The 27,957-nt window shown below is 40.1% G+C and overlaps 1 protein-coding gene across 1 annotated transcript; it reads left to right on the top strand.

Moving 5' to 3' along the window:
• The first annotated feature begins 114 nt into the window (after positions 1 to 114).
• LOC110973428 (uncharacterized) lies at positions 115 to 27,641 on the top strand. The gene is made up of 30 exons (XM_087148077.1): positions 115 to 1,434; positions 5,921 to 6,048; positions 6,225 to 6,295; positions 7,133 to 7,199; positions 9,155 to 9,234; positions 9,608 to 9,671; positions 10,829 to 10,880; positions 11,172 to 11,269; positions 12,081 to 12,146; positions 12,674 to 12,742; positions 13,145 to 13,317; positions 13,623 to 13,710; positions 14,129 to 14,225; positions 14,673 to 14,724; positions 16,098 to 16,212; positions 16,409 to 16,480; positions 16,656 to 16,748; positions 17,088 to 17,168; positions 17,872 to 17,922; positions 18,079 to 18,142; positions 18,550 to 18,664; positions 18,807 to 18,920; positions 19,484 to 19,568; positions 20,181 to 20,273; positions 20,767 to 23,152; positions 23,415 to 23,498; positions 23,624 to 23,926; positions 24,246 to 24,374; positions 24,527 to 24,671; positions 25,479 to 27,641. The coding sequence occupies exons 1-30, from the start codon at positions 1,314 to 1,316 to the stop codon at positions 25,681 to 25,683; spliced, it is 5,361 nt and encodes a 1,786-aa protein (XP_087004203.1). The 5' UTR covers positions 115 to 1,313; the 3' UTR covers positions 25,684 to 27,641.
• The last annotated feature ends 316 nt before the right edge of the window (positions 27,642 to 27,957 follow it).

Below are 27,957 nucleotides of genomic sequence, written 5' to 3'. Positions count from 1 at the left end.
TTATTTCGTCTATTAATGGTCACTGAAATGTTTGAATGACGCATTCAAAAGACTAATCAATTCAGTTAGACGCAGTAGGTTGCTGGAGGGCGCTGTTTCTGTTCACTATCCTGAGCGCAGATGATCTAGAGCTGTCAAAGTGTAACATGAGACTGCCTAACAACGCGCCAGTTCGTGTGAGAAAGCTTTTTCTCGTTTTCTTGAAAAGGTCACTAAAGGAAATTACAATAACTTTTAACAAATTTCTTTTTCAAATGATCATGTGGAACAAGTTTTCCATTCATTCACATCGTCTGGCGCCCTTTCAGAAGAAGAGGATGGGTTGGTGCATGGTTTATAGCTCCATGCGGGTTGGTGTGCGTGTGGAGGGGGGCAAGGGGCCATAGCCCAACCCTCTTCTTAAAAAAAACCGAGGAAAGTCTGTATCACCTCCATTCATTCAAAACGCGTGTAAATAGCTCCTAAATGTAGCCTCACTTCCTAGAAAGGTAAAAGGTTACATCAAAAATTAGCCCCAAAAGAAATACCCCCATGAAAACGTGGTGGTTCTGGATGATCCGTCCTGGAGGCATGAATTCCTGGCTAAATTTCGTGTTCAGGTTTTGATACCCAACCCTTCGGTCCCCCACCCTACAAATACACGAGCCTCTACTTCCCTGTTAGACAATAGGATAGCATAGCAACAGAAAGATATTTGCCACTTTCACAATTTACTTTAAACGAGCCCGACAGAAAACAAAATTATTCAAGACAAATTTGTTGATTTTAAAACCTGCAAGGATGTTTCTATGGATGCAGTTGGGTGTGCGAATCATGCATTGTGGGCAATGTTACTGGAATGTGCATGGAAGAGCCGTAGCCGTATGATGTGTTACTGACTGGGCGTGTACATGTTTCGACAATGCTGCTGTCACTATTACGTAAAAGGCAACGGCTGTCCAAGAATGGAGCTTCACGTGCGCTGCCTTGATACGCTTAGTCATACACATTACTTCTGGGCCAAGTGGTCACCCAAAGAATTTGGCAGAAAGGCCGGCCATTGTCAATCATTTCTTGACGTGACAACGACGGTGAATGGACGGTGCAGACACTGGTACGTCCTGGCCCAATGTTCCCCGTGTATTTACTACACATGTGCAGTTGTTCCTGTGTTCAAAAAATCGATTGATCTTCAAAGCGTGATTCACCGTGCACGGCCGGGCCTCGTAGCACCATACACACCCAGAAGACACTTTTGATGTCACTCCAGTGAGGCCTTCTCCAGAAAGGCAAATGTTGCAGCGATCGTATCGTGCCAAAGAACTCAAATAATCATGAATTCATGTCAACTCTGGACTATGAGACGTACTGTAGTGACATACTTGGTTGCTGTTCTTGTGTCGTCTGGTATTTTTTGGAGAAGACCGTGTGGAGTTGCAGCAGTAACAACTGAAGGTGAGTTGTCTGATAGCCGGCTACTGGGCCTAAGTCGCTGACAGTATGGGGCGTGGACGTCCTCAAAGTCGGCCACCCATCGCCTTGCAACTCGCTGCATCTTGGACGCACGCATCATTGCTCTGTGGTTAAATTCAATTCATATAGCATGTCCACCAAGTATGAGTTTTCTTGTTATTGAACGGGAATCGATCCAAGTCTGTGTTAAAAGACCTACTTACCTAGCACTTCGTCATGTTGGTGGTCATTACACAGTGAACATGTCTTTTCCTACCTCCGTGGTTGTACGTAAATACACGTACAGTGTACGGTGCACGATCATGATACACATAGTGAAATGTCTATTAGGCTAACGTTTCCTCCTCATACAACCTCACCAGGCCCACATATAACCAAAGTTAAAAAAAACAAACCCTTTGCCCCAGTAAATATAAATAGAATTTGTTAAAAAATACTTTGATGGCAGCCCGTGTTGATGTCCTGTTTCTGCAAACTTCTTGTAAGTCTGTTCAAAGGTTTTGGGAACAAAAGTGGTTCTGTTTCACTTAGTACCTGACGTTGCTTAATTATCTTTACAATGTTACATAAAGTTACGGCAACAATTGGTGATGCTACTGTACATGTAGACCCTCATGTTATCAAGTTTCTTATTCTTAATCCCATAGTGAGGTTATTAACTACACAGCGTTGTAGTTACAGTGTAAGTTTCCCCCACAATTTGAAGAATTTTTTAATCATCCCTCCTTTTGTTTACCGTAAAATTATAACATACATGTATAATGTAATGCAGTTGTACCATGTTCAAGAAAATGCTAAAAAGAAAAATTGAAATACTGCAGATGTGGTGAAGATGTTTGTCAGCATAAATGTGTATACATGTGTTACTGGTTTCATTGTAAATTTGATTTAGGCCTACTTTGAACAGAGAGTAGAACTTTGTAAAATTCACCCTAAAGCTGTAATGGATTCATGTCCTTTCATTTCACCAGGGAGATAACAGCCTGTGATGAATTTTCTAAAATGATTGTCCATCGTTTTTAAAATTCATGCTTACATAATATTTCCAGGAAAATTATAATATAAAATGTAAAAGAATGCTACATGTATAATTGTGCAAGTTAAAGACCAATCAAAAATTTCAAGTGAACGAGTCACAGCCTTACACTTAACCAGGAGCCATACTGTATATACGTGCATGTTTGTGCTGAGCATTCTTCTAATATTAAATAAATTAAGTGGTTGTTTGTGCAATTCACTTACAAAGAGAACACAGCATTGTTGGCAAAGACCTTGAGACCTTCAGACAATGATTAGATGTATGTGTACAGAGTATATGTGTACATGTTCGCCAAGGTAACAATGACAGTACATGTACATTCACAGAATACGGTTAAGTCAATACAACAGCTACACTGTACGTGTAGGTTGAATCCAATGAAATGGAAGTCGGAAATGAACTCACACTGTGTCGTCCATCATTCAAATGTTCAACCCACACAGTCATGATTTTCCTATAGGAGTTTATACAGTTGAAAGGAAAAACATATAAAGTTATGCAGTCCAACTGGAAGTTCATCGGAAGTGCCTTGGAATTTACTGAAACCTTGAATAAGTGGGTCCATACCATTTAGATTCAGTCACCCTTGAAAAAATGAATAATGTGCTCCATTGACTTTCCATGGGGAGCAGGTGAATTGTGAATGCGTGGTATATGTACATGGGGGGGTTCTCTTTTGATGAAGCGATTATCTTCCAGCACAGGAGAAAGTTTTTCTCTTGTTTACTTTAACCAGGATTATAGCCAAGCCTTTGTGATAAAGCAAACATATTCCATTGGAAATACTTGAAGGCTGGCTAGAATACATATTGGTTCTCCCACTACCAACAGTGATGTGGGTGCAATGCAAACGTAGTTTGTCAATCCCCATGTTGATCAGTTTGCAGTACATTACAGGTAGTGACTGCTAGTACATTGTAGTCCAGTGTGGGTTATGAAAGCACCAATTTTTAAGTTTTGAATTTCTTTTTCAATTGGAATGCTCATGGGTACAATGCAATGAAAAAAACAAGAAAACATTCGTGTTTTGTTACTAAATTGCCCTCTAAAAGTTAAATTTAACAGAAGGATTTTATTGTCCTGCTTTCAGTTACCAACTTATCCTAATGTTGAATCATTATAATGTGTATTTTTGTGTACATCAATAAAAACTGCTTCTCTGGATCGAGGCTTAATTGGCTGACCGAAAAATTGTTGCTCAACCAATTATTTGATTGAATTGAACTCTGTCCCACATCATGTACACGTATAATTTGTGAAGTCCAGTTGATTATGTACATGCACATTCATGTCTCCAAATTTTAATCTCCCCTCCCCCATAACAAAATGGTGATGATTGATTTTCAAAATATCCTTATTATGTCTTGTGTAGCTAGCATGTACATGTAGGGTTTTTGTTGGAGGAGATTTGAGCTTTTTATCAAAGACTGCAGCGTAAGATGTTTTGCCACCTTCATGTACTGGTAGAATAGAGGAACACCAAGGGCCTACATGTACATGTGACCTGTAGGCTTCCTTTTTTCCACATTATGTGCAACTAAATGTGCAGACGGCACAGATACATGTACCATGGTCTACTTGTGCCTGTCAGAAACCTGTGTGAATGCTAGTTTCCATGGGCCAACATTTTACTCCCACCTCTACCGTAAATCCTGCACTGGTATGGATAATCATCCATGCTGTTCATCTACACATTTAAATCTTCCACTGTCAGTGTACATGTGGGTAGGGCATTTGTTGTTAAGGTGGATTTGTAGCAGAACACCTACAATCCTGGACAAATCTCATTGGGCCTCCAACCCCTAGACCCCTTTTCATTGTTGGGTCTATACATGTAGCTAGGATTTTACTGGGGGGTGCACAAAGGGGTGGCCAGCATCTTATGGGGGGCACCAGCTTTCAGTGGCACTGGTATGGTTTTGGGGCAAGTTTTTATTAGCCTTGTCCAATATCCATTCATCCGTTTTTTTTTCAGTGGGGGGGCACCTGGGAGGGTGGTCCCGTGGGCCAGTGGCACTTGAATCTTTCATAAGTTAACAATGAAGAGGTATAGAGCCTGAAAGTAAAAGGTCATGCCGCAAAAGTCACCTGGAAATGGGTAAAAAATGAATTTCATTCAGGACCCTTCATGTCGGGCGATATCATACCTACAGGTCACCTTGGTCATGCACGTTTGTTTTCACTCCCCATGCTCACGTGAAAATGAGATTGTAAAATGTTCCAAAGACTTACTGACCTGCAGTCGATGGGTTCCATGTTCCGTCAATTTGACATAATACAATTTGTTGTTAGCAAAGGTTAAATAAAATATTAGAATCTTTTGTAAAGTAGATTATTGCTTTATTTTAAATTAGTTACCTTATAAATTGAAAAAGTGTGTAAAATAGTTTGATCTGATTTTATTTCGGCTTTACCGACAGACTACCATAAAATTTCAAACCATAAATGTTCATCTGTGCATGAGACCGCTGCATTGGACTGTTTTTCATGTACATGTATTGTTTTTTCAGGTTTTCAGAAGTGATGGGTCAAGTTTTGGTAGGATATTTCTCTTTTAGGTCAGGTCACTTTTCAGATTATGTAAATTGATGTACTAGCAAAAATTTTCCAAAGCCCTTTTTCCGAGTTGGAGTTTTTGAGAAGTAACTGAACGGAAAAAATATTTAAAATTCTAAAATCTTTGCACGTTATTTTTCCTATCTAAGGGTTCCGGAAGTGCGCTATCAGGGGTCAACTTTCAGGTTCTATTGCCCTTCCGTGATTGCTAACTCCGTGTTGGAAGATTGTTTGGGAGAAAACAAAAATATTGTAGTTTAACAAGTAGTTGTTTGGTGGTAAGGTCGTTGCAGCATTTTGGAAACATTTCACTGCATTAACAGTGGGTTAGAGTTACACATTTAAACAAAAACAGTTCCAAATACATTTACAGGTTTTCCCGAACATGTAAGCAGAACCGCCCATTTTAGAGGTTTGGCATTTTGATCGATGCAATCGGGCATTCATTTTTATTGCAAACAATGCCCATTACATACTGTTTTGTTTTCCCTTTTGGGATCCATGTACTTTTTGAGAAAAAAAAAGGGATTCTAAATCTAAAACAATAAACATTGCTCGTTTTAAATGACCCAACGTTAATCTACATTTTTACATTGGTTGGACCATGTGCATTGTTGATCCATGCATATGAAAACACCGAGGTAGGCGGCGGCCTCTGTAAAGTGTTGGCTAATTGTTTAAATGGTATGGGAAAGTTTTTGTGATTGATTTCAAATTAAACGTAAATTCCCATCCTGACAATGCATGCTATTTTTAAGTTAATCTTTAGATTCAAATCTCGGACCTGACATTAATCCTAAAACTTGTATGAAGAATTTTCAATTATTCACTTACAATTTTTCTCTTAAACGACATTTTGCTCATACACTGCAGACATTAAGTTCTTTCAGACTTCGGTGGATCAACAGCTTTTATCTAGTTTGGACCAGTACGAGCTGGTTTATGCCAGTTTCCCAGAAGATAATGATTTTACAAGACAGCAAGAGGAACACTTTTATATTGTGAGTGCATTCTATGTTTGTGTTTTAATTTGGGGTAAAAATGGATATATTTATTAGAAAAATGTCAAAGAGGCACAGTATAATAGTGGCATGATGTATGTGCTAAGGAATCTGCTTCAGACTTTGTTTCTGCTGACCCATTTCTGGGTTTTTCCACCCACGTTTTGTATTTCCAGGAAAGCAGTACCAAACACATCAAAGTAGAAGGAAGCCATACTCAGTTTACTCTAGATCTACAACTTAACAGGTAACATTGTTGTAACAGGGGGATATTATACATGTACAGGTCTACATGTGTAGGCCCCTGTATGTTTCAAACCCGAAGCTAAGCAATGCGAGACACGAGAACTCATGTACATGTACATGTATGCTGAACCACACGATCATGGAAACAATTCCAACAGTGCGTACTCACATACAGCATAGAAAAATATGCCGGAACTATGGAATTTTGGCAGTATGACACTGTAAAAAACCACCGCACTTGTGGTTTCATTTAGAGTTGAAAGTTGTCATAGCAACCATTTGTGCTTCATTTATCTCTCGTCCTGTTGACACTTCATGTGGTAGTTTGTTGTTTTGGTTTTTCACACCATCCATTATTGACCCCGGGTCTGGTTTACGAGATGCACATGGAATTTAGACTACAGGTGTTCATCAGTTTCAGGACAGTTCCCTCTATCAAGATTTTCATGAATCAACTACATGTTCATGTATAATCCTTCATGGTGCAATATTGATGTCAAATTGCCTAAGCCCTAGACTGTATCTAAAACTGGCATTATTGTCTTTGGTTTCATTCATTCTCCATAGCATGTGTTACTGGCAAGAGTAAAAGTCATAGCCTCTTGATACTAAATTGTAGACATCAATAAATGGTCTCTGTCCATTACAGTCAAGCAAAAGTTGGTGTTGGGCTTCAATTTAGGAAGTAATTTTGAAGGGATGAAGTTAGATGAAGAATATGTCTTGTGGTTAATAGTTTCATGCAGGAGGAAGTTTTATACTATTGTGCCAATTAAAGATTTCATTTCATTTGCATGATATTTGCATGCGTGCTTTGGTTCGTGGTAACTGCATGCAGAGACTTAACTCGGGCTGGAGTCAGATTAAAACACTTCACCAAAGATGGAGTCTTTGATGATATTCAGGTAATCCGTTGCAAGATTTCCTTCTATAAATCTTAACCCCCTAGGGTGTATGTAAAATCACATTGAAATCCGAGGATTTGAAACTGTTAGGGTTAACCCTAACAGTATTTAATCTTCCGATTTCAATATACATGTAAATCCTAACCAAAAAGTCATTGACACTGTCCATATTCTACAGTTTTTCATCTTCAATAATAGATATTACGTTCATAAAAGCAAAACCTTTACAATTGTAATGGCATACACACTCATGGAAAAAAGAAATGCACCAGTGATTTTATTTTAGTTTTAACCCAAATTTTTTAAATGAAATGTATGTGTTAGAATCCCACATATAGCCTCCTTTACATTTTATCTCAGTAATCTTATCTTTGTTTCATTTTTAATAACCAAAAAAAAAAAGTTAGCACCACTGCTCACAAAAGTTGCAGTTACAGTTCAATAATTAACATGACCTCCATTCGCTTCAAGAACAGCTGTAATTTGTCACCTCATGGATCAACAGTAATGTGGCAGCTGGTCCGGTGGGATAACAGCCCACTCTTCCCCCAGTGCTGCCCTCAGCTGCTGTTGTGTGTCTGGAGGATGATCTTGTTGTCGGATGTGACAACTGAGCAAGTCCCACACATTCTCGATGGGGTTCAAATCGGGACTGAGAGCTGGCCATGGCAACATCTCAACATCGTGCTCCTCCAGGAAGTTGGCACACAAACAAGCCACATTGGGACGGGCATTGTCCTGTTGGAACACAGCATGACCCCCAACTCACTCCAGTAAGGGCAGTGGTAGTCTTGTCGTGGTAGCTGGTAGCATTGAGGTTTCCTTCAGTGAAAACCAAGTTGATAGGTCTGTATGCCAGCCCAAACCATCACATTTGGGCCACCCCAGCGGTTGACTTGGCAAACACAAGCATCAGCATACCGCCTGTGGCGTCTCCTGTCACACCCGCTACTTGCCATCGACCCTGAAGCACTGGAACCACTTCTCCTCACTAAAGACCACCTGCGACCATCTCTGCATCTGTGTGCTGTGCACCACTAGACCCGAGCCTGGCGATGTCAGCGTGTCAGCACTGAGCCCATGTATGGTTGTTATGGTCTGAAACCATCAGCCTGGACACTATTCCTTATGGTTCTTGCACTCACTTGCCTGTGGTCTCTCCCTATATGTCTCAGCGGCAGTGCGTGTAGCATGCAGGAACCTGTCATGGAGGTGGGACTGCCGGTTGGCTCAGTCTTATTCAGCAGTTGTGACCTCCCGGCCTGCCAGCTTGGGGGCGATCTGCGGAGGTGCCGGTAGTGTTGTAGCACTGTTCAAGATGCACAGTCGTTATGTGGTGGACCCGAAACAGCCTGGCCACTGCCCGTCAGTTCCGTCTGGCTTGGAGCATGCCAATGGCTCTGTGTCTCTCAGGTTATGACATTATGGATACAAGTGTTTTTGTCATCATTTTGGTGTCTTTTTATAAGCAAGGGTTGTGTTCAGGACATGAATGGTCAAATGCATCTGGGAGGCACTCATGTGTAACCATTAGCATAAAATGCAAAAACACAGTTTTTGGCACTCACCCAAAGCACTCAACTGGAACGTGATAAATGCACATTGATGTTTATCTCTAAATACTGAATCTAGAACTTGCTCCATTTTTACAATGCCGGTCCTACTTCCTAAAAATATGAGAATGTTTACGTGGTGTGTTTCTTTTTTCCTTGAGTGTAATTAATAGTATCTGCTTGATTTTCCAATTAGTTTCTTATTAAACTCCAACATTCACCTGTCCATGTACAGTACATGTCCATGTAAGACAAAAATGAGGAGGTTATACCTTTACTTACAGCTCACCATTTTGTCTTCATATTGTTTAAGTACAAGTATTTTGTACTGATACATTGATTTGAATGAGCTGTGGAGGCAATTCTGACAAGAACTTCTTCGAAATATTTTCTTCTAAACAGCGGCCTAGCTGCCATTATCAGGGTGTGGTCAGAGGCACGGCTAAATCGAAAGTTAGTCTTAGCACATGCAATGGCATCAGGTAAGAGACAAACAGATCTACATGTATGCACACATTCTTTGTACTTTTGTAGACTTTTGAAAGACAAAAATAGCAATTGAAATAATCTTTTAAAAGTGATGGTAATGGTCAACCATTCATTATAAAAATCTTTGCATTAAGGATGAACAGTTCTACAAGTTTCAGATTTCAGCAGTAGCATGTGCATGTGAGAGTGCACTGTACATGTACATCTCAATTCCTTTGTCGTAAGTTGACGTACACGTACAGTGAAAATGTCTCTAAGTTCCCTCAGTATTTCACGTTGAATTTGAATCAGTTTCAGTAATTTTTTCATATGTGAGAATGAGACTGTATATTTGATGTCTGATTTGTACTGTTTGTGAAACTGCAGAGGGTCCATTGTTACTGAAGGAGATCATTTTATCATCAAGCCTCTTTCATCGTCAGGTAATCAGGTAAGATTGTCTCCTTTATATGATCCACACACCATATTCTTAAATGATGGAACCACCGACTTTGTGCCTCCTTGTATGTGAAGTCTATTCAGAGCACTCCCTTTTAATAAGTGACAAATGTGAAATGCAGAAAGGGGGTATTTTTTTCATGGTAAGTTAGTACCATACAAACATTTACTGCATGTCAACAATTGTTGTAAACAGAGATTCCATCCAGTCAGTAAGTCAAGCCGGCTAAATGGTTTCTATGGAATTACCATTTTTATAATTTGCACCAAGAAAGAAAACGAAACCTAGGAAAGACTGGCTGAAATGCACCTGTTGGGTGGTCAGACTCATAAAAACCTTTCTGAAATCAAAAGTAACAAAATATATTCAGTTCATCCTGGTCATTTGGTCCACACATTATTGTGAAAATATTGAGTTCCCTTGTAAGATACCATACAGGAACAGTGGAGAAGGATCATATTACATAATGTAGGCCATAGGGTCTGCCTTAATCAACACAATACCTCATTGGTTCTGGATGTTTGGTCACCCCATTCACCCCCCCCCATATGGGAGAAATGACTAATGTGACAAAGTGTTCCTTTGAAAACACCGTTTCTAGTTCTTGAACAACTTCAATAAATTTCTTGAAACACCGTACAAGTTCTTAAGACGTACATGTACATGTACCTCCTGAGTTCAGTATTCATTGCTGAAGATTTTGGTTGCTAGTTCTGGAGGATTATTGTGGCAGATCTGAATTTAACTCACATCTGTATATCTTTCACACAGAACCATGCAAAGTTATATAAAGTAATATAATTCACCTTTGCACAATGACATTTTAAACATGTCCCAATCAAAATGAAAATGCTTAAATGCTGAAGAACTAGAATTTTGAATTTAAAGTACTACATGCATTCCACAAAAATTAGCTGTGTGTTGAGATCATGACAACTATTTGTTCTGCAATATTTAGGAGCTTGTCAAAAGGATTGTAGATAAGATTGTTATTAAAGGAGAAACATTTGGAATTCAGCATCTTTTTTTCTGCAGAACTCTAATATTTGAAGTATGTTAATTCTGTTCCTACCAAATGTTGGATGTGTGAAAAGTCACTACATTATCCCTGAAAATCCCATTTATTGACTTCATTATTTCCATTTCAGACAAGGCAACTTCATGTTCTTTATAAAGTCAATTCAGAAAAAGAAGACCAAGGTATGAATTACATTTTAGAAACATTTTACATTTTTAAAGGTATAACAACTCACCTGTTGAAATATTTGCCACTTTTTACATGTACATAAAACTTCATGAATATTAAATCTGTTGTCTTTATACTTACATGTATATGTAAGGACTCTACTTGTACCAGACCCAGAGTTAAAAGTTTTCAAAACTTGTTTTGAAATATGGTCATGCACAAATTCAAAAAAGAAAATGATATAATACATGTTTTTCTGGCATATGGGGCTGTTCATCAAACTTCTGTTTGTTGCATTTGTCAAGGTGAATCTGATGCATTGATTGATCCTGATGCAGCAGAGGAGAAGTTGCTGTCTAATGAAGAGTTGCTGAATAGAGCTGTTAAAGTCCATCATAGAAGGGTGAGTATAAAAGCCAAGACAGAGAACTACGTTTTAACCCTAAAAGAGCGGAGGGGGGGGGCAGAATCCAATATGTTTTCTGACATCACCGCAGTGCATTTCTTTGAGAAGTTGAGCATTTCATATCTTTTAGAGTAACTCTTTGCAGTCATTTTGACACCATTTTTGAAAAAATCGGACGTAGTGTTCTCACACCACACATTTGTGATGTGATCTGTGGTGAGCTTTGTCCTTATGGTGCATATCAACTTCAAATTGACCTGGATACTGTCCTGTTTTCAAAACTGTGTAATTCGTAATTCTAGACAGCCATTCATGTTGTATACAACCGAGAATATATTCCATAAATGGAATATATCTGAAAACAAGCGTGTGGCCATATTAAGTGGAAGCTTATATGCATGCAGATAATAAAGGGTTTTCACAGATCACATCACATTTTTCCTCAAGTTGTCAGCCAAAATGTATACTTTTTCCACTGCGGTTCTCCAGGCACAAGTACTGGCAGGCATGTAGCCATGAACGTCAAATAACCGTAACAACAAAAACATATGGCTGATTGAGTTCAAAATTCACATGCCAATGATAAGGAGTGTCTGCATACGCATGCCAAGTTCTGAACAAAATGGGCATGGCACAGCCAAGCCCTTGGGGGGGAAGTGGCAGAATTCCCCACCCCCAGCTTTGAGATGGTTCAAAAGAGCCCTGCTCTTTGAGAGTTAAATGAGGAAAAAGCAAACAAACAGGGCAGACTTGAAAGTTGTGGGTTGTAGACAGAAAATTGCTAATGTTGGTTGATTTTTTGTGGCAGGCAAGAAGAGATGTCGAATCAGAAATCAAGTATCTTGAGATGGCCATCTTCTGCTCAGCTACCATGGTAACTTCTTCTGCAGTTTTTCCCTCAGAAACTGAGTTTTTTGCTCAGTTTGTGATTAATAACAAATCATTATTGAAGTACTTGGAATTCGTCACTTTTACTTGAAAGATGAAATGCTGTACTTTTGATACCTTTTATCATTAAACCAGGATTCTTTCAGGCATTCAAGTATTCTTTCACATTCTGTAAACTTTCTGCTGTGTACTTCAACTTTGTAGATATCTTAAACATCCTGCGCTTTCAGACACACTCTAGCCTCCACTTACAATATTTCATCTGCTGCTGACCAGAAGGGTATCATTATTAAGCCATCTCTTACATCATGAGTTGCATGGAAACAAATTGCCGAAATATCCTTCACCCAGGCACAGGATGAATTGAAGCTGAAGTGATATGTTGGTGTAATTTTATTTTACAGATAAGTACGATGAATTGAAGCTGAAGTGATATGTTGGTGTAATTTTTCTTACAAATAAGTACAATGAATTGAAGCTGAAGTGATATGTTGGTGTCATTTTATTTTACAGATAAGTAGATATGGAGGCATCAATTCAGCCTTTGTACGAGCATTGGACATTGTCAACCAAGCTGACCTGGTAAGCTGAGCCGTCTACTGTTCTGTTTTTCACATTGATCTAGTTTTAATTTTTTGGGGGGGGCGTGGAGCTGGATGGTTAAAAGATTTGTAACTTGAAAGGCTCTGCTCTGCAGAGTATATTGTCCATGAAATTCAATCCTAAGTTTCTTTACAAAATAAATGTCTGGAATTTAAGCACATTTAGGATGATCCTAAAAAATGCCAGTAGCTGCAAAACAATTTTGTCAACAAAAAATTCCAAAAAATTGAATTTTGATTTTGGAAAATGTATGTAAATTTTAATTGAATTTTCCCACATACTTATCCTGAAGGCAGGTACTTGGAGTGACATTGACCCACACCTCTCCATATTGGACCACAACTGTCCCAACTCACCCTTTGTTCAATTTTCCACCCACAGTATTTCAAACCAATGGATGTTCGTCTCGTTACAACTTACATTGAGCTCTGGGATGGAGGCAATGAACGCATCACCATCTCGGACAATCTCCATGTCACCTTAGAGAACTTTTATCAGTATGTAGAGGCAAATGTCTCGGACACAGTGCGGTTTGATGCTGCCCACTTGGTGCTGTAAGTCCCTATTTTTATTACCCTCTATGGCTGCATCTGAATTTGTTGTCTAGGGCTAGATCTAGGTCTTCACTCCATTAGAGATTCATGAAGACGCGCATACAATAGACCTAGCCATAGCTCAGGAAGCCAGTTTCGGACATGGCCTAATATACTTCTGAAGTCCATAGATGGAATGGGATGATACCATCCCATCGAATAGCCAACACACAAGCATGAAGACTCCCAACTTCAGTTAGACATCGAGCACTTAAATAACTCCAGTGTCATTTTTTAACATGCAGTTTTTTAATCTTGTCATACAGGGGAACCAGTGTCATAAGTTCTTTATCTTACTATGGCACTAGCAAGCAGAACTCTATCTGTACTAGGAAAGCTGTTTCCTTGTCGCAGGTGATTTTTTAATCTATACGTTGTTTTACATTTTAAACCTGATAATAATTGAAATACTTTGCAGTGATAACATTTGTCTTGCTATGAGGCATTTGGGGCAAATTTCATAGAGCTGCGTAAACACAAAATTTGCTTAAGCGCTAAAAACTTGATTAAAAAAACAAAGGTTACCAACTCAAAATCTATGTGATTGGTATGCTAACCAAAAGACAGGTGAATACCATTCCAAAACTATATACTTCACATGGAATTTTGGCTGGTAACCTGATTTGTCAAGCAAGGTCTTTTCACGCTCAAGCAAATTTTGGGCTTAAGCAGCTCTATGAAATTGGCCCCTGTTCATAAATATACTCCCATTTATCAAAATTGCTCCAACCTTTTGGATTCACTATTATTTTTCTCTTCTTGTCCACTCCAGGATTTCTCAGATTCATTGACACCTGCCATTTTGGCTCATGACGTCGGTCATAATTTGTATATCTACAATGATGACTTCTACACAAGAGGCTCCAAAGGTATAGTCACAAGTGTTGCTCCTTTCGTTTTAATCATTTTTTTAAAGGGCTGAATAACCGTCTGAATTGTAATAAAACTATGCTTTACTACATTTTGTGAACTTTCATAATTTAGCATGTTTAGGGTAAAGTGTATGCAGCAGACTTTAGCTGAACAAAGAAAATGTGGCCTAGGTAACTGAAGCAATGTCTACTTCTGAATTCCCCTTGAAGAGCTCATTAGTGTAAATTTTAGGATGGATCTTAAATTTACGGACCTGTTAGGTAATTATCTCCTGAACATAATTAGCTGAGAAGAGGCTGAAGATACTTTGTCTTAATTATCTGGCTGGTAACTGGGTTCCTGTAAAATATTTCTGTGTTTGTCAGGAGCATTGCACTTACAAAGGCCATTATTTTCAGCTTGAATGTAGTAGCTTTGAATATTCACTTGTGTTTTCCCCTTAGCATGCGCTTGTGTCGGCAAAGCATCAAGTTGTGTGATGTATCAGCAACCAGTGTGAGTCTTCTTGTGTAAAGATTTCTACAAATAAGTTGCATCATACCTACATGTATCATCTCACACTATAATATAGTTTTCACTTTTCAGAGCTGTTTGTATTTTCTTGAGAGATGTTGCTTTTATAGTCAACAACAAGCAAGAATCTCTAGCTCATTCTGTTGGGTTTGGAGAGTTGTTAGGGGGTCATGTAGCCTTGGTCATGGTCAAGGCATTTGTCATTCGTCACCAGCTGCTTGAAATCAAAGTGAAGAGCAACCTCAGGTGGTCTGCGGAATATGGAAATCAGCTGAACCAGGACAAACGCCCTGCTGCAACTGTCCAAGGAGGAAGTATTAGGCGGTCCTCATTATGCTAATGACGAGAGCTGATGTTTTAAATAGGCTTTTGGATTGATTCACATTAGTAGGTGCATAATTCAAGTTGGTCGTAGGGTGAAAAGTTAACTGGACACACATGTGGCTATATACATACATGTACATGTACACGACAAGTCAACAGTATAAATTTTGCTAGCTGTCCAGAGTAATCGGAGATCAAGTTCGCCATTGCTTTGCTTTACTGTTTGTGATTGATTTTTTTCCAACAATTTAAGTTGGTGGACAATGCTATCTGGCTTCATCGGTTGCAATACAGACTTGGTCGGTGACCACCAGTTTTGCATTGACTAATGCTATGGGCTTTTATATCTGGTCTGAAGAGCTTCGAGCAGAAAGGTGCAGCCTGGAAAATAACAGATTTCCCGTTGCCTTTTGGCAAATTCTCGAAAACGTTGAGACCCCACAGAAAGTATTCTAAGGTTTGCCGCTGCTCGGCACGAAAATCACCCAACATTAATTTATCTGCAGCAGAATTCAAGCAACAAGACAACTCGTCGTGCTACAGTTGTCTTAGAAGGTCTGCCATTTTACACTGTTATCATGCATGCCAGTTCACGTTGATGCATTATGCATAGGCTGTATATATACTTAGCTGCGATTGGTCACTGTGCGCATGTCGCATGCCTGCATCTATTCATATTTGCATATGAGGCTGTGCACTAGAAATCTACGGCAAAAGTAAAGAAAAACATAAGCTTCAGTGGACAGTTGCACCAAGGCGTTAGTCCTGATTCAGCTGATTTGCGTATTTCTTAGACCACGTGAGGTCGCTTTTCGTCTTGATTTCGAGCAGCTGGTGCGCGCTGCGCTGAGACGAATGACGAACACCTTGACCAAGGCTAGTATCATGAGATTTTTCAGTGGTCATTGAAAAATCTGATTTGGTGTTAGAGCTTCGAAAACATCTAAGGATGGGTTTATGGTTTTTTGTGCATCTGGCTTCAGGTTCTAGAGCGAATTGATGCTAGACTCAATGAATGGTCTTTCTTGTAGGAATTGGGATCCTAAACCTCCAACTGAGTTCTCAGAATGCAGCATTGAAGCATTTGAGGATCATCTCAGAGCCGGATTCTATCCATGTCTCTTCAATGTACCCCAGCCAGATGAGGTACCAAATACAAAACTTCGGTTTCATTCTTGCAAAAGAACTGTTATACCACTATCTTTAAAATGTTATGACTTCTTCTTTTGCTTTTACTTCATGCTAGCTTGACTTTACTTTTAGCACTGTGTGCAAATATGCCTTTGGAAGTGTCTGCTGTTGTCTGGAAATGTAGTCTTGGAATTGTTGTTTGCCATTTTAGCTGGTGACCTTCAGAACTTGTGGTAATGGAATTGTGGAACCGTCAGAGACATGTGACTGCGGAACGCCAGAGGTAAGAAAATTAATTGGATATATTAGAGTTGTTTTACCCGGTAGAGAGGATTAATGCAATTTGAGGATTTTAGATGGGTAGGAGAAAATGATTCTGGAAGATTCATACGCCGTCAGCCTTAATGCTTCGGGATGACAGATATTTGACAGAATTCGAATTGGTCTGTGTATTCCAGGAATGTGTTGATAACCCCTGTTGTGATCCCATAACCTGTCTGCTGACTTCTGGAAGCCAGTGTGATCAAGGAGAATGCTGCAGTAATTGTCAGGTAAAAAGGATAAATTCAAGTAAACCCCACTTCAGATAAATACTCCAATGGTATGTGGTAAAATTAGAAGGTGTATGAAAGACAAGATTTGAATGTTTCCACAGTGAAGGAAGTAACATTGTTCAACCAAGACAGACCTCTTATACGAGTCGTAGGGAAAGTAAGTCATGGAACTTGCAGCATCATCAAGATTAATGCAGAACTTTGATAAAATTGTATCAGCACCTTGGCATGTGAGTATAGGCAGTCTTAAAACCAGCCAGTGATTTTCCTAAATCATATTTGTTGCTTGTATTTAATGAAAAAACAAGTACTTCCTTTCATGTTTTGTTTTAATAGTTCCTGCCTGCTACAACATTGTGTAGAGAGAGGATAAATGAATGTGACATCCCTGAGATGTGTTCTGGCACCTCTGGCAGTGTAAGTATGACCTTGTTATTACCCTAAGTTTTACAACTTCTGCCTCTTTGCTTTGGGGGTGTGTCATTCCAACTGTTGTCAGCTCTTCGTGTGTTTGAAAGGTTGGGAAAATTCTCTACATACCACAGGAATTTTGTCATAGACTGGTATTTAAATAATATTGCATAACGAGAAAAACTTGGAAATCCTTGGAAATCCAGAAGCGCATGTACATTGCAGCCCACCTTTAGGTTTTTTTTGCGGTGAACAGAAATGGGGGAGTGTGGCCTATACATGTAACTGGTTGGTTCTTGTGGGTTTGTGACTCCTGATTAGAGGCTCAGGCGTTCCAATTCAGCTGCTGGCCATATGGTTAGCCACCTTACCCCTACTTACCACCTCTACCCAGGAGTATGGGTGTCGGCACTAGCTGAGGAGTAACCTGTTATGGATCGGCATCACACCCAAAGAGGAATCAACATATTTGTTTGGTTCTAATGAAACTGGAGCTAAATGTTAACCTGATGGGATACCTTTGGCTCATGACAGACTTGGCTTTCTTTTGCCAGACAGCGCTTCCATTGCTAACCCTTACTGTCTTTTGAAATGCCTTGGGGTGTGGCAGAACCAGCTTATATAAGGAGATGTCTTAAGGATGTACTACCTACATGTAGTTGTATGGAACTTTTAACATCCATCCAGCCATCCGTTTTTTTTTCTGCAGTGTCCTAACAACATCTTCATGCAAGACGGTACGCCATGTAAAAATGAGACTGTGAGTTCTTGCTACAGTTTTAAATTTTTAAGCTCATATGAGACCCCGTTAATACAAATACAGTATGAATTTTTTCATGTTATCAATTTTTTTCATGGTTTTAAACTTTTTTATCTATATTCCTTTTCAATGGAATGATGATTTGTTTCTGTAAAGGGGTATTGCTACAATGGACATTGCCCAACAAGAGACAATCAGTGTGAGGACATTTGGGGAACAGGTATGTACTGTTTGAGGACTGGCATGCATTTTGGTTTTAAAATTTTCCCTTTACAACAAACCTGTGTAAAACAAGTTCTGTAAATCTCGTTTATGAGTGGAAAGCCACACAAATTTTTCATTTCAGTTTTCAGCATAAGTTTCAACCTCTGAAGCTAGATGTACCTGTAGCTCCTTAGAATTCCTTCCATCCCTGAAATGATCTCCAAACTATTTTCCCAAAAATAAAAATAAATTTTTTTCACTGTTAACAACAGCTTTAGAAATAGTTCACAAAATTCCTTCTTGTTATTCAATCCTCCATTCATAACAGAAATTAATTCCCCACATATATCAGTCAGTGTCATTACCGCACTTGTTGATTGCAAAACCTTATTTTAACTACAAATCCTTGATAATGTTTTCAAGGTGCTACATCTGCTGAAGTGTGCCTGCCTCTTAATAACTTAGCTGCTTTCCCGTTTGGTCATTGTGGCTACACCATTGGTGACCAGCTCTTGTATTCGGACTGCTCAAGTGCAGAGTAAGTTTCCAACCCCAAACGTTGAGAAATTCCTTGAATTATAGAAAGATAGGTTTGAATGTAGATAGAATTTTTAAATATGGTTGGAAATGTTTGGAGTGAACCCAATATGCTTGATTGAGTTTCTTGTTTTGCTTGACAGGGCAAGCACTATTGCTCAAGCAAAGTGTGGTCTTCTACACTGTAAAAATACTGCGTTTTCCTTCTTTCCTTACGGCATATCGCCACGAGGAAACACCTTCGGAGAATACTGTGTGTGAGTAAACCCAAAAGACCAATATTTTTATTATTGAACCTCGTTTTTTCAGCCCCCAACATGGTAATTTAGCCATTAAGCCCATGCCATGGTGTTTTGACCAGTCACTTTCGTAATTATGCCGCATTAAAGTGCATGACAAATGACTGACAGGTGTTACACATGTCCCTGGACTATCTGTAGTGCAGCATTAGGACCATGCTATTTTACCGTGTCTGCAGTAGGTGGAACTGAATGGATTATTCTATTAAACAAGCACAGTAGTTGTTGGGGCTGTAGAGGTTTTTACATTACATGATGGGCAAAGGCATTATCAGGATGAGTACCTTGTCCATGGAGGTGTGTGCATTTTTGAATCTGTCTACATGTATTTCTGTTGGCAGTTTCATTTATGCAAAAATGTTGACAGGTTTCAAAGGCACACGTGGTCCATGCACATCTGTGTAAATTTAGTGCTGATCATCAAAATCACATGACTGAAAGTCCTTTACAGCACTGCTTTTAGAAATTGTAGATCAGTTTGTGGAGATGGACCTTTCTTCTCTGTCTTTCTATCCATTCAGGGCACTTTGGGTTTTGGATCTTAGCCAAGCTGATGCTGTCAATCCTTCAGATGTGGTTGATGGTACAAAGTGCGATGATGGAATGGTAGGATACTGACGGGTTAATAGTAGTAGTTGTATTGTTTGGTTCTTGCAGTGTTCAGTACCTACAAGTATTTTAGCAGCCACTCAGTGAAGTCTGGCTGTGGCTGAGTGGTTGTATGTCTGCCGTAGTCAGCAGAGAGGGTCTTTGAATCTAACCAGAGCAATTTACCGTAACCATTTGAAGAACAAACATTTTTAATAGAAAATACTTAACCCTAACAGTCCACAATCCTCCAATTTTAACACCCTACATGTAGGGTTTTAGGGTTAATTAATGTTAGAGTTGATGTTCATATGTAATGGCAATCATTCATATCCTCAAATACCAGAATCCAAGAAATGTATAGACAAATGACATTTTAGTTAGGTCTGAAGCTTTCTTATTCCAGAAAAGTGGGATTTGCAGCTTTTGAATAGTAATTATGAAGACCCAGAATATTGCGAGGACATGCCAGCCTGTATTCCGAGGTTGCAATTATTTCCAATCATGACTCTTTTTGCAGAGCCAAACAGCATCTAGAGGTTCCTCATTTATAGTGAGGTGTCATCAATCTGCATAACAACCTTGCAGGAGGGTGGCTAATCCTTTCACGTGTTTCTCCTTTATCAACAGGTTTGCATGGGTTTCAATTGTGTTTCTTTGGAGTCTATTGGTCTACCACCCTGCCCGACCAACGTAGAGGGTGCTGTCTGTTCAGGCAACGGGGTAAGTGTCTTTTGAACAAAAGCAGGTTTTAAGTAAATAAGGATGGATATAGAGAAATTTGTTCAGATTCACTTTGGTTGAAATGTGTCTCATTTGGACACAGATTAATTTAAAACAGATCATACAGGGCATTTTTTTAAAGTAAAGGAGTTGAAATGCTTGGAAAACTATACTTGGTGTCCTGATGTTTTCATCAAATGTAAAATTGTAACATTCCAAAATTCTTTTAACACAAGCCATCTCCTATACGACAGCTTATCCATGCGGGGAGTTCACATTTGTTCAATTTCACCTTCTTGAGTAAAATGAGATTATTATCGAGCTTAAAATCCTCAACATGCTGCCAGGACTCACAAATGTAGAATAGCATTAACAAACTCCAATTACTGATGAACAGCATTTTCTGTTTCAAAGTGAGGACTTTGCATTCTCAAGTGTTCGAGAATTTTGGTTCTGCTGTGGTGAAGATGTATTTCGTGTTTCTTTCCTCCAGGTGTGCACAAATGAGAATCAGTGTCTTTGCGATCAAGACTGGACGGGTGATTCCTGCAATGAAACTGCAACTGTCTTTACAACGTTTGTGGTGCCAACTACAAATGCAACATTTCCTACGCCCCCACCCAGCATCCCACCCCTGTACCCGACTCCGGAGACAAACATGACCACTCCTACAACCCCATTAACAAATGCAACCTTCCTTCCACCACCACCCAGCATCCCACCCCCATATCCTACTCCCGGAACCAATGTGACCACACCTACATCCCCATCAACAAATGCAACCTTCCCTCCACCACCACCCAGCATCCCACCCCCATATCCTACTCCTGGAACCAACATGACCACACCAACATCCCCATCAACAAATATTACCTTCCCTCCACCACCACCCAGCATCCCACCCCCATATCCTACTCCTGGAACCAACATGACCACTCCTACAACCCCATCAACTAATGCAACCTTCCCTCCACCACCACCCAGTATTCCTCCCCCATATCCTACTCCTGGAACCAACGTGACCACACCTACAACCCCATCAACTAATGCAACCTTCCCTCCACCACCACCCAGTATTCCTCCCCCATATCCTACTCCTGCAACCAACGTGACCACACCTACAACCCCATCAACTAATGCAACCTTCCCTCCACCACCACCCAGTATTCCTCCCCCATATCCTACTCCTGCAACCAACGTGACCACACCTACAACCCCAGCAACTAATGCAACCTTCCCTCCACCACCACCCAGCATCCCACCCCCATATCCTACTCCTGGAACCAACATGACCACTCCTACAACCCCATCAACTAATGCAACCTTCCCTCCACCACCACCCAGTATTCCTCCCCCATATCCTTCGCCTTGTACCAATGTGACCACACCAACATCCCCATCAACAAGTATAACCTTCCCTCCATCACCACCCAGCATCCCCCCCCCTTATCCTACTCCTGGAACCAACATGACCACTCCTACAACCCCATCAACTAATGCAACCTTCCCTCCACCACCACCCAGTATTCCTCCCCCATATCCTACTCCTGCAACCAACATGACCACTCCTACAACCCCAGCAACTAATGCAACCTTCCCTCCACCACCACCCAGTATTCCACCCCCATACCCTACACCTGAAACCAATGTCACCACACCTACAACCCCATCAACAAATGCAACCTTCCCTCCACCACCACCTAGCATCCCACCCCCATATCCTACTCCTGCAACCAATGTGACCACACCTACAACCCCATCAACAAATGCAACCTTCCCTCCACCACCACCCAGCATCCCACCCCCATATCCTACTCCTGGAACCAACGTGACCACTCCTACAACCCCATCAACTAATGCAACCTTCCCTCCACCACCACCCAGTATTCCTCCCCCGTACCCTACACCTGGAACCAATGTGACCACACCTACAACCCCGTCAACAAATGCAACCTTCCCTCCACCACCACCTAGCATCCCACCCCCATATCCTACTCCTACAACCAACCTGACCACACCTTCCACCCCATCAACAAATGCAACCTTCCCTCCACCACCTACCACTCAATCCCCATATCCTACTCCAACCCAGCTTCCTTCAACCCAGCCTCCTTCGACCCAACTGCAATCAACCCAGCCTCCTTTGACACAGTCCCCATTAACCCAACCTCCGTCAACCCAACTCCCATCAACCCAGCCTCCTTTAACTCAACCCCAATCAACCCAGCCTCCTTTGACACAACCCCCATTAACCCAACTCCCATCAACCCAGCCTCCTTTGACACAACCCCCATTAACCCAACTCCCATCAACCCAGCCTCCTTTGACACAGTCCCCATTAACCCAACCTCCGTCAACCCAACTCCCATCAACCCAGCCTCCTTTAACTCAACCCCAATCAACCCAGCCTCCTTTGACACACCCCCCATTAACCCAACTCCCATCAACCCAGCCTCCTTTGACACAACCCCCATTAACCCAACTCCCATCAACCCAACCTCCTTTAACCCAGCCCTCAACACAATCCCCATCAACCCAACTCTCGTCAACCCAGCCCCCATTAACCAAGCCTCCTTCAACCCAACCCCCATTAACCCAACCTTCTTCAACCCAGCCCCTTTCAACCCAGACACCCCCTCCAGGCTTCATTATGGTCAATCTCAAGCTCACTATCCTTGATGCCCAAAACAACCCAGTCTATGACACCACTGTTAGGATCAGTGATGCTGGAGGTGAATCCAAATTCTTAGTTGTCCCTGTCATGACAAACATTGTAGATGTCTCCAGCGTTATTCCTCAAGATGGTAGTCTTGGGGTTGTCGTCAGCAAAATGGGATATACCAGCAATGCCGTTCGTTGGAGTAGTGGTGACTCTGAAGGCAAGTCATTGTGATAAAGATGTAAACTCACCTGATATAACCACTGGCGTGTAACCTCATCACGTGTAACCTTGTGTCAACTCCTGTCACTACTCGTTGGATGAAAGTTTACTCTTTTCTAAGCCAAAATACATTTTGGTTTGTTGGAGTAAAAACGTTGTTTTTATTTTTGAGATAGAGGCATTTGTTTGTCCCTTTTTCAAGGGCTGCAGACAACATTTTAGACTAGTAATGGTGTGTAATTAAATGTCTTGATTCACAGTGTTTGAAATCAAACTACTGCAACTCAAGTCAGCCACTGTAGAGATACTGGGAGATGAAGTGCTGATCAAGACGGATGTAAATGGTGAGTTGATTCAAAAGTATGAGTTGATTTATGCAACAACGCAGTTAACGAACTTCTATTAAAAATTGGGGTATTCCTCATCAAATTTGTGGATGAGTTTCAACTTGTTAATGTATTTTTAATAGCGTATGGCCAACAAGCCACGTTCCAGTTTGAACCGGCACTCATCAATGGCACAACCATCAACGCTGGATATGTCTTAACGTCGGACCTTAGTCTCATTCCAGCAATTAATACTGCTGGTATTGATGACTCCAACTCGGTCAGGCTTAAACCCCTTGGTGCACTTGAACTGACCATCAGTGACCAGAACTCAGGGTTGGTGGTTCCGATTGGAGGAAATGTGGATATGATGGTACCGTTAGAGCAAGGATTGAATGTGAAAGATGGAATGGAGATTGAGATCTGGACATACAACGAGACAACAGGTAAATACGCAGGATTACCAGCATCTAGCTTTGTTGTAATCAACTAAGAATGACTTGTATCACAATTCTAATGTATGCCACATTACGCCAATTTTGTTCAGAGTATTCCATTACTCATTTGTAATTAGCTCATCTGGTGGAACTGTTTTATGGTTTCTTGATGTTACAGTTCAAAAACCGCTTCTCTGAGTATACTTTGTTCACTCTAAATATTCATTCACCGGAGGAATTTAAGTGGTGTGCAAACAGAAGCTGTTAGACGATTATGAAATTTGGTTTGTGAAATGTCACTATTTTTGTCATTACAATTTGTTCTCAGCATTCTGGGAGGAGGCAGGCACAGGCGTGATCATCATTGACCAGGATTTGCTTGTCTACTGGAGCTTCACGGCACCTCATCTGTCGTGGTGGATGGCAGTAGAAAGACAGGACACATCCACTCCCAGACGTAAATCCTTTAATTCACGTAACGATAACAATAACGATTGCAGTTACTTCCACTTCGGAATATTATCCTTGTTTTCAATTGTAAATTTGAAGGCCTATTGCAAAAAATATTAAATGCCCTTGGTTTAAATGTTTGTCTAATATTTGTTTCAGCTCCGATCAAGACTGTGGATCCTACCAAGAGGCCCAATAGCAGCAACCTCCTTCGCACTCAGCTGATTGTCTATACTTTGATTGCGGTTCTTCTTGTCTCTCCTTTAATCATAATCATAGTCTGCATCATTCGTTGTGCTCGAAAGTAAGTCGATCTGACGGCACGTCTTACGTTGCAGTGGCTAACTTGACCTTCCGTTAAAAGTTATCTGAGCTTGTATCAATCCTCATAACTTCTATTTTAATTGGAAACGTTGTGAGATGCGAGTTTTGAAATCCGATTTTGTGTAAGAACAAAAAATCTGAAAAATATCTCACATTTTGTGCTCTGCTCGTAAAGTTTGTGGTTGCCCATTGCCTCGACCTCCTCCAGGGTGTTTCCCCTTGACCCCACCCACGCAGGGACTTTGTGCCTACATGCATATGCAAGCATTGCGTGTACTTTATCTTGTGCTTTCTCCAGGCCGTTTCAAAAACAGGCTTCTAGCGCTCGGCTAGGCCTGTTGTCTGCCCATTTCCACGTATTTCCAATGGAACGGAGACATAGCTCTATACAACAGATTCAGATGCAGCCTAAATTTTCAATGTTGTTAGTTACACTTCATTATTTGTTAAACCACTTTGCCCCGGAGGTCATGCTGACACGATATGGGTATCTGAGTGTAATTTAGACCCCCTGTGTTAGTGGCATTTGACTGCATAAGGAAATTGATTGCTATTTCCTTTCGGAAGTCTAAATTTAGGCCCAAAACAGTATTGTTGGCATTTGGTAAAGTTTGCCCTGCTTTTTCAACTGTGAGACAGCCCACCTCACTGATTTTAGTGACCATCTCAGGCTTTTCTGTATATAATCTCAATCTTAAAATAGACAAAGATGGAAGGAAAAAGCAGGTAAGAAAGTTTTTTTAATTGTTCTGAATTATCTAACCCGATTCATTTGTTTTGATCTTAGGAAAAGTGATCCCAAAAAAGATTCAATGAGAGGAACTCTGCCAGTTGAGTCCAGTGAAATGGAGATAGAAATGCATCCTAGGGGGCTTTCTAACAAGGGCATGACCGCTGACACAGTAGCCTTAGAGGTCAATGATAACGAGACAGCTGGACCAACAGATCCAGATGCTTCAACAAGTCGGGCAGAAATCCAGTTCAGAACGTAATGATTAATCACCAGTGCCACAACCCCAAACACGGCATCTTCTTTCCCGTAATAAGGATAAGGCCCACCAATCAAAATTGGCGAAAGAAACTTATTTATTTTTCTTGAGTAAATTTGGTAGGGCAGGTTCTTTCTGAAACTGACTAGTGTTGAACACAGAAGAATTCGAGAAAATTAGTGTAGATATCTCGCAGACAAAAACTGCTGAAAAGCTTTTATCCAAGCGTCTAAATATCAGTGCAGTGTGACTTTTTAAATGTGTTTTGTACGTAGGTAACCTTCCAAACGTCTCAGGAAAAGGATACATCTCGTTTGAGAATGAGGGGTGAATCCAATAACAAACGTAACAATTATTACTATGCTTGTTTTCAGTGATCTTTTTACGGAGGTGTATGTAATCATTACTTTTCAATAAATGCTCAAGTTGGGGACCTCTCATGTTGTGGCAATGTAAAAAGTGGGAAAAAATAATTCTATTATAGAAACTTGGACAAAGGATATTGTTTTGTCAGTTTGTGCTTGTCTTTCAAAATATAATAATTGGCACGTGTCTAAACTGTGAAGGCTCTGCGTTGCATGAATTTAGAAATGAACAGTAATTTGCAAATGCAGTCAATATTTTGAGGAAGCAAAGTACAGTGAAGTTTTGTTTTGTGGCAGTGTGAAGATCGCTTAAGTTAAATGTTAAACTTTAGTTCTATGTGTAACAAAAAAAATATATTTTTCACAACGTTTTCTACCGTGTCATGAATGTCGCCATTTATAACGTTTTTACTCAACTTTGATCGCAAATACGTGTAGAATATTATTACTTTCATAGTGTTAAGACTTTAAATAAAGGAATAAATACGTATGTTCTTTTCCGGTCTAAAACGTTAAACATATATTTATTCCCATTCATAAAATACCTCGAGTGGGAAAATTAAAGTAAGACTAGTTTAATCATTTCCAACGAATTTTATCAACTACTGTGCATTATTTTTTTAAACATGCTATGATCGTCTCGCAAGCTGTCTTTACAAACATTCGGTGGTCATTGTCACTGGCACGGTGCATACTGCCAGTCTTTGTCAACTGTTTAAGACTAGCCTCGTAAAGGGTATTCGACCAATAGTAAGGACTAAATGTTACACCTGAAACGTAATATGTTATGGACATTTGTTGAGTAATTCATCGAATTTGAAAAATTGCAACTTTAAAAGCTAAATGTTTCTAAATTGAGACAGTTGATATAATATGTAATGTAGCTTTATTATGTATTTCGGTTTTCAAGTGCTGGTTTACATCGGGTGGCACATTTTAAGATATTAGTTTTTAGTAGTGTCTTCACTTTATCAGCAAGGGAAGTATATTCAGTTTTGTTTATATTCTGGGGAAAATCCGAATCAACCTTGGGCACAATGTAATTGCATTTAATTGAATTTTTTGTTTATCTGTTTCCAATTTCAATATTTTTTACATAAAAATGTGTCCCAAAACGTAAAGATTCGTCCTTTTTAAGGGATAACCTGTTTACAAGGTTTTAGACCTTCGTAGGAAATGTACACGGGAACATTGCATACACTTGTAAAGAAATATTCTTATTGCACACATTTCTGTCGACAAACAAAGTTACTCCAACACATTTATGTGAATAAGGAAATCTAGTCAAAAGTATGTTTGGATTAGTGATCACACGGACTGTTTGGGGGTTTTCTTTCTCACGAAAACAAGGAAATGAGTGCAAAGGCGACGTAGTATACATGTATTTCCATCGGTGATTTAAAATGATCGTCCGACTGTCTGCTGTCAATTTCGTGAAATAATCTAATGCCAGTGATATATGTTGACAAATGTTTAATTTTAACTTGAACACAACTTTAGTCTGGACGTTTGCACGCAGGACTGCTAGGGCCATTCTTTTTTTTTATCTTGCAGAATCTGATAGACAAATATTACAAACAACCCCTGTGCTTGCAAGAACCGGAATAGCACAGTCAGTAAAGCTCTGTGCTGGTGATCGTACTGGTGCAGGTTCGAATCTGGGTACTGCCCGAGGTTTGCATTTTTTTTTTCTTACGTTGTACACTGTGATAGATAAATGTTACAAACAAACGGCTGTAGTCATGTGAAGCAAGATAGCACACTAGATAAGAAACTGAACTTCTGAGCGCACGAGCGTAGGTTCGATTCCCATTCGATGCACTAAACACATTTGATACACTAAGAAACCCACCACAACAAAGTAAACAAAGTAAACAAAGTAAACAAAGTAAACAAAGTAAACAAAGTAAAC

The sequence above is a fragment of the Acanthaster planci genome, linkage group LG17, assembly GCF_054643075.1.
Source record: "Acanthaster planci isolate LZ-2023a linkage group LG17, COTS_SCS, whole genome shotgun sequence".
In the NCBI taxonomy this organism is placed as follows: Eukaryota; Metazoa; Echinodermata; class Asteroidea; order Valvatida; family Acanthasteridae; genus Acanthaster; species Acanthaster planci.
This window is presented reverse-complemented; position numbering and strand designations above follow the sequence as displayed.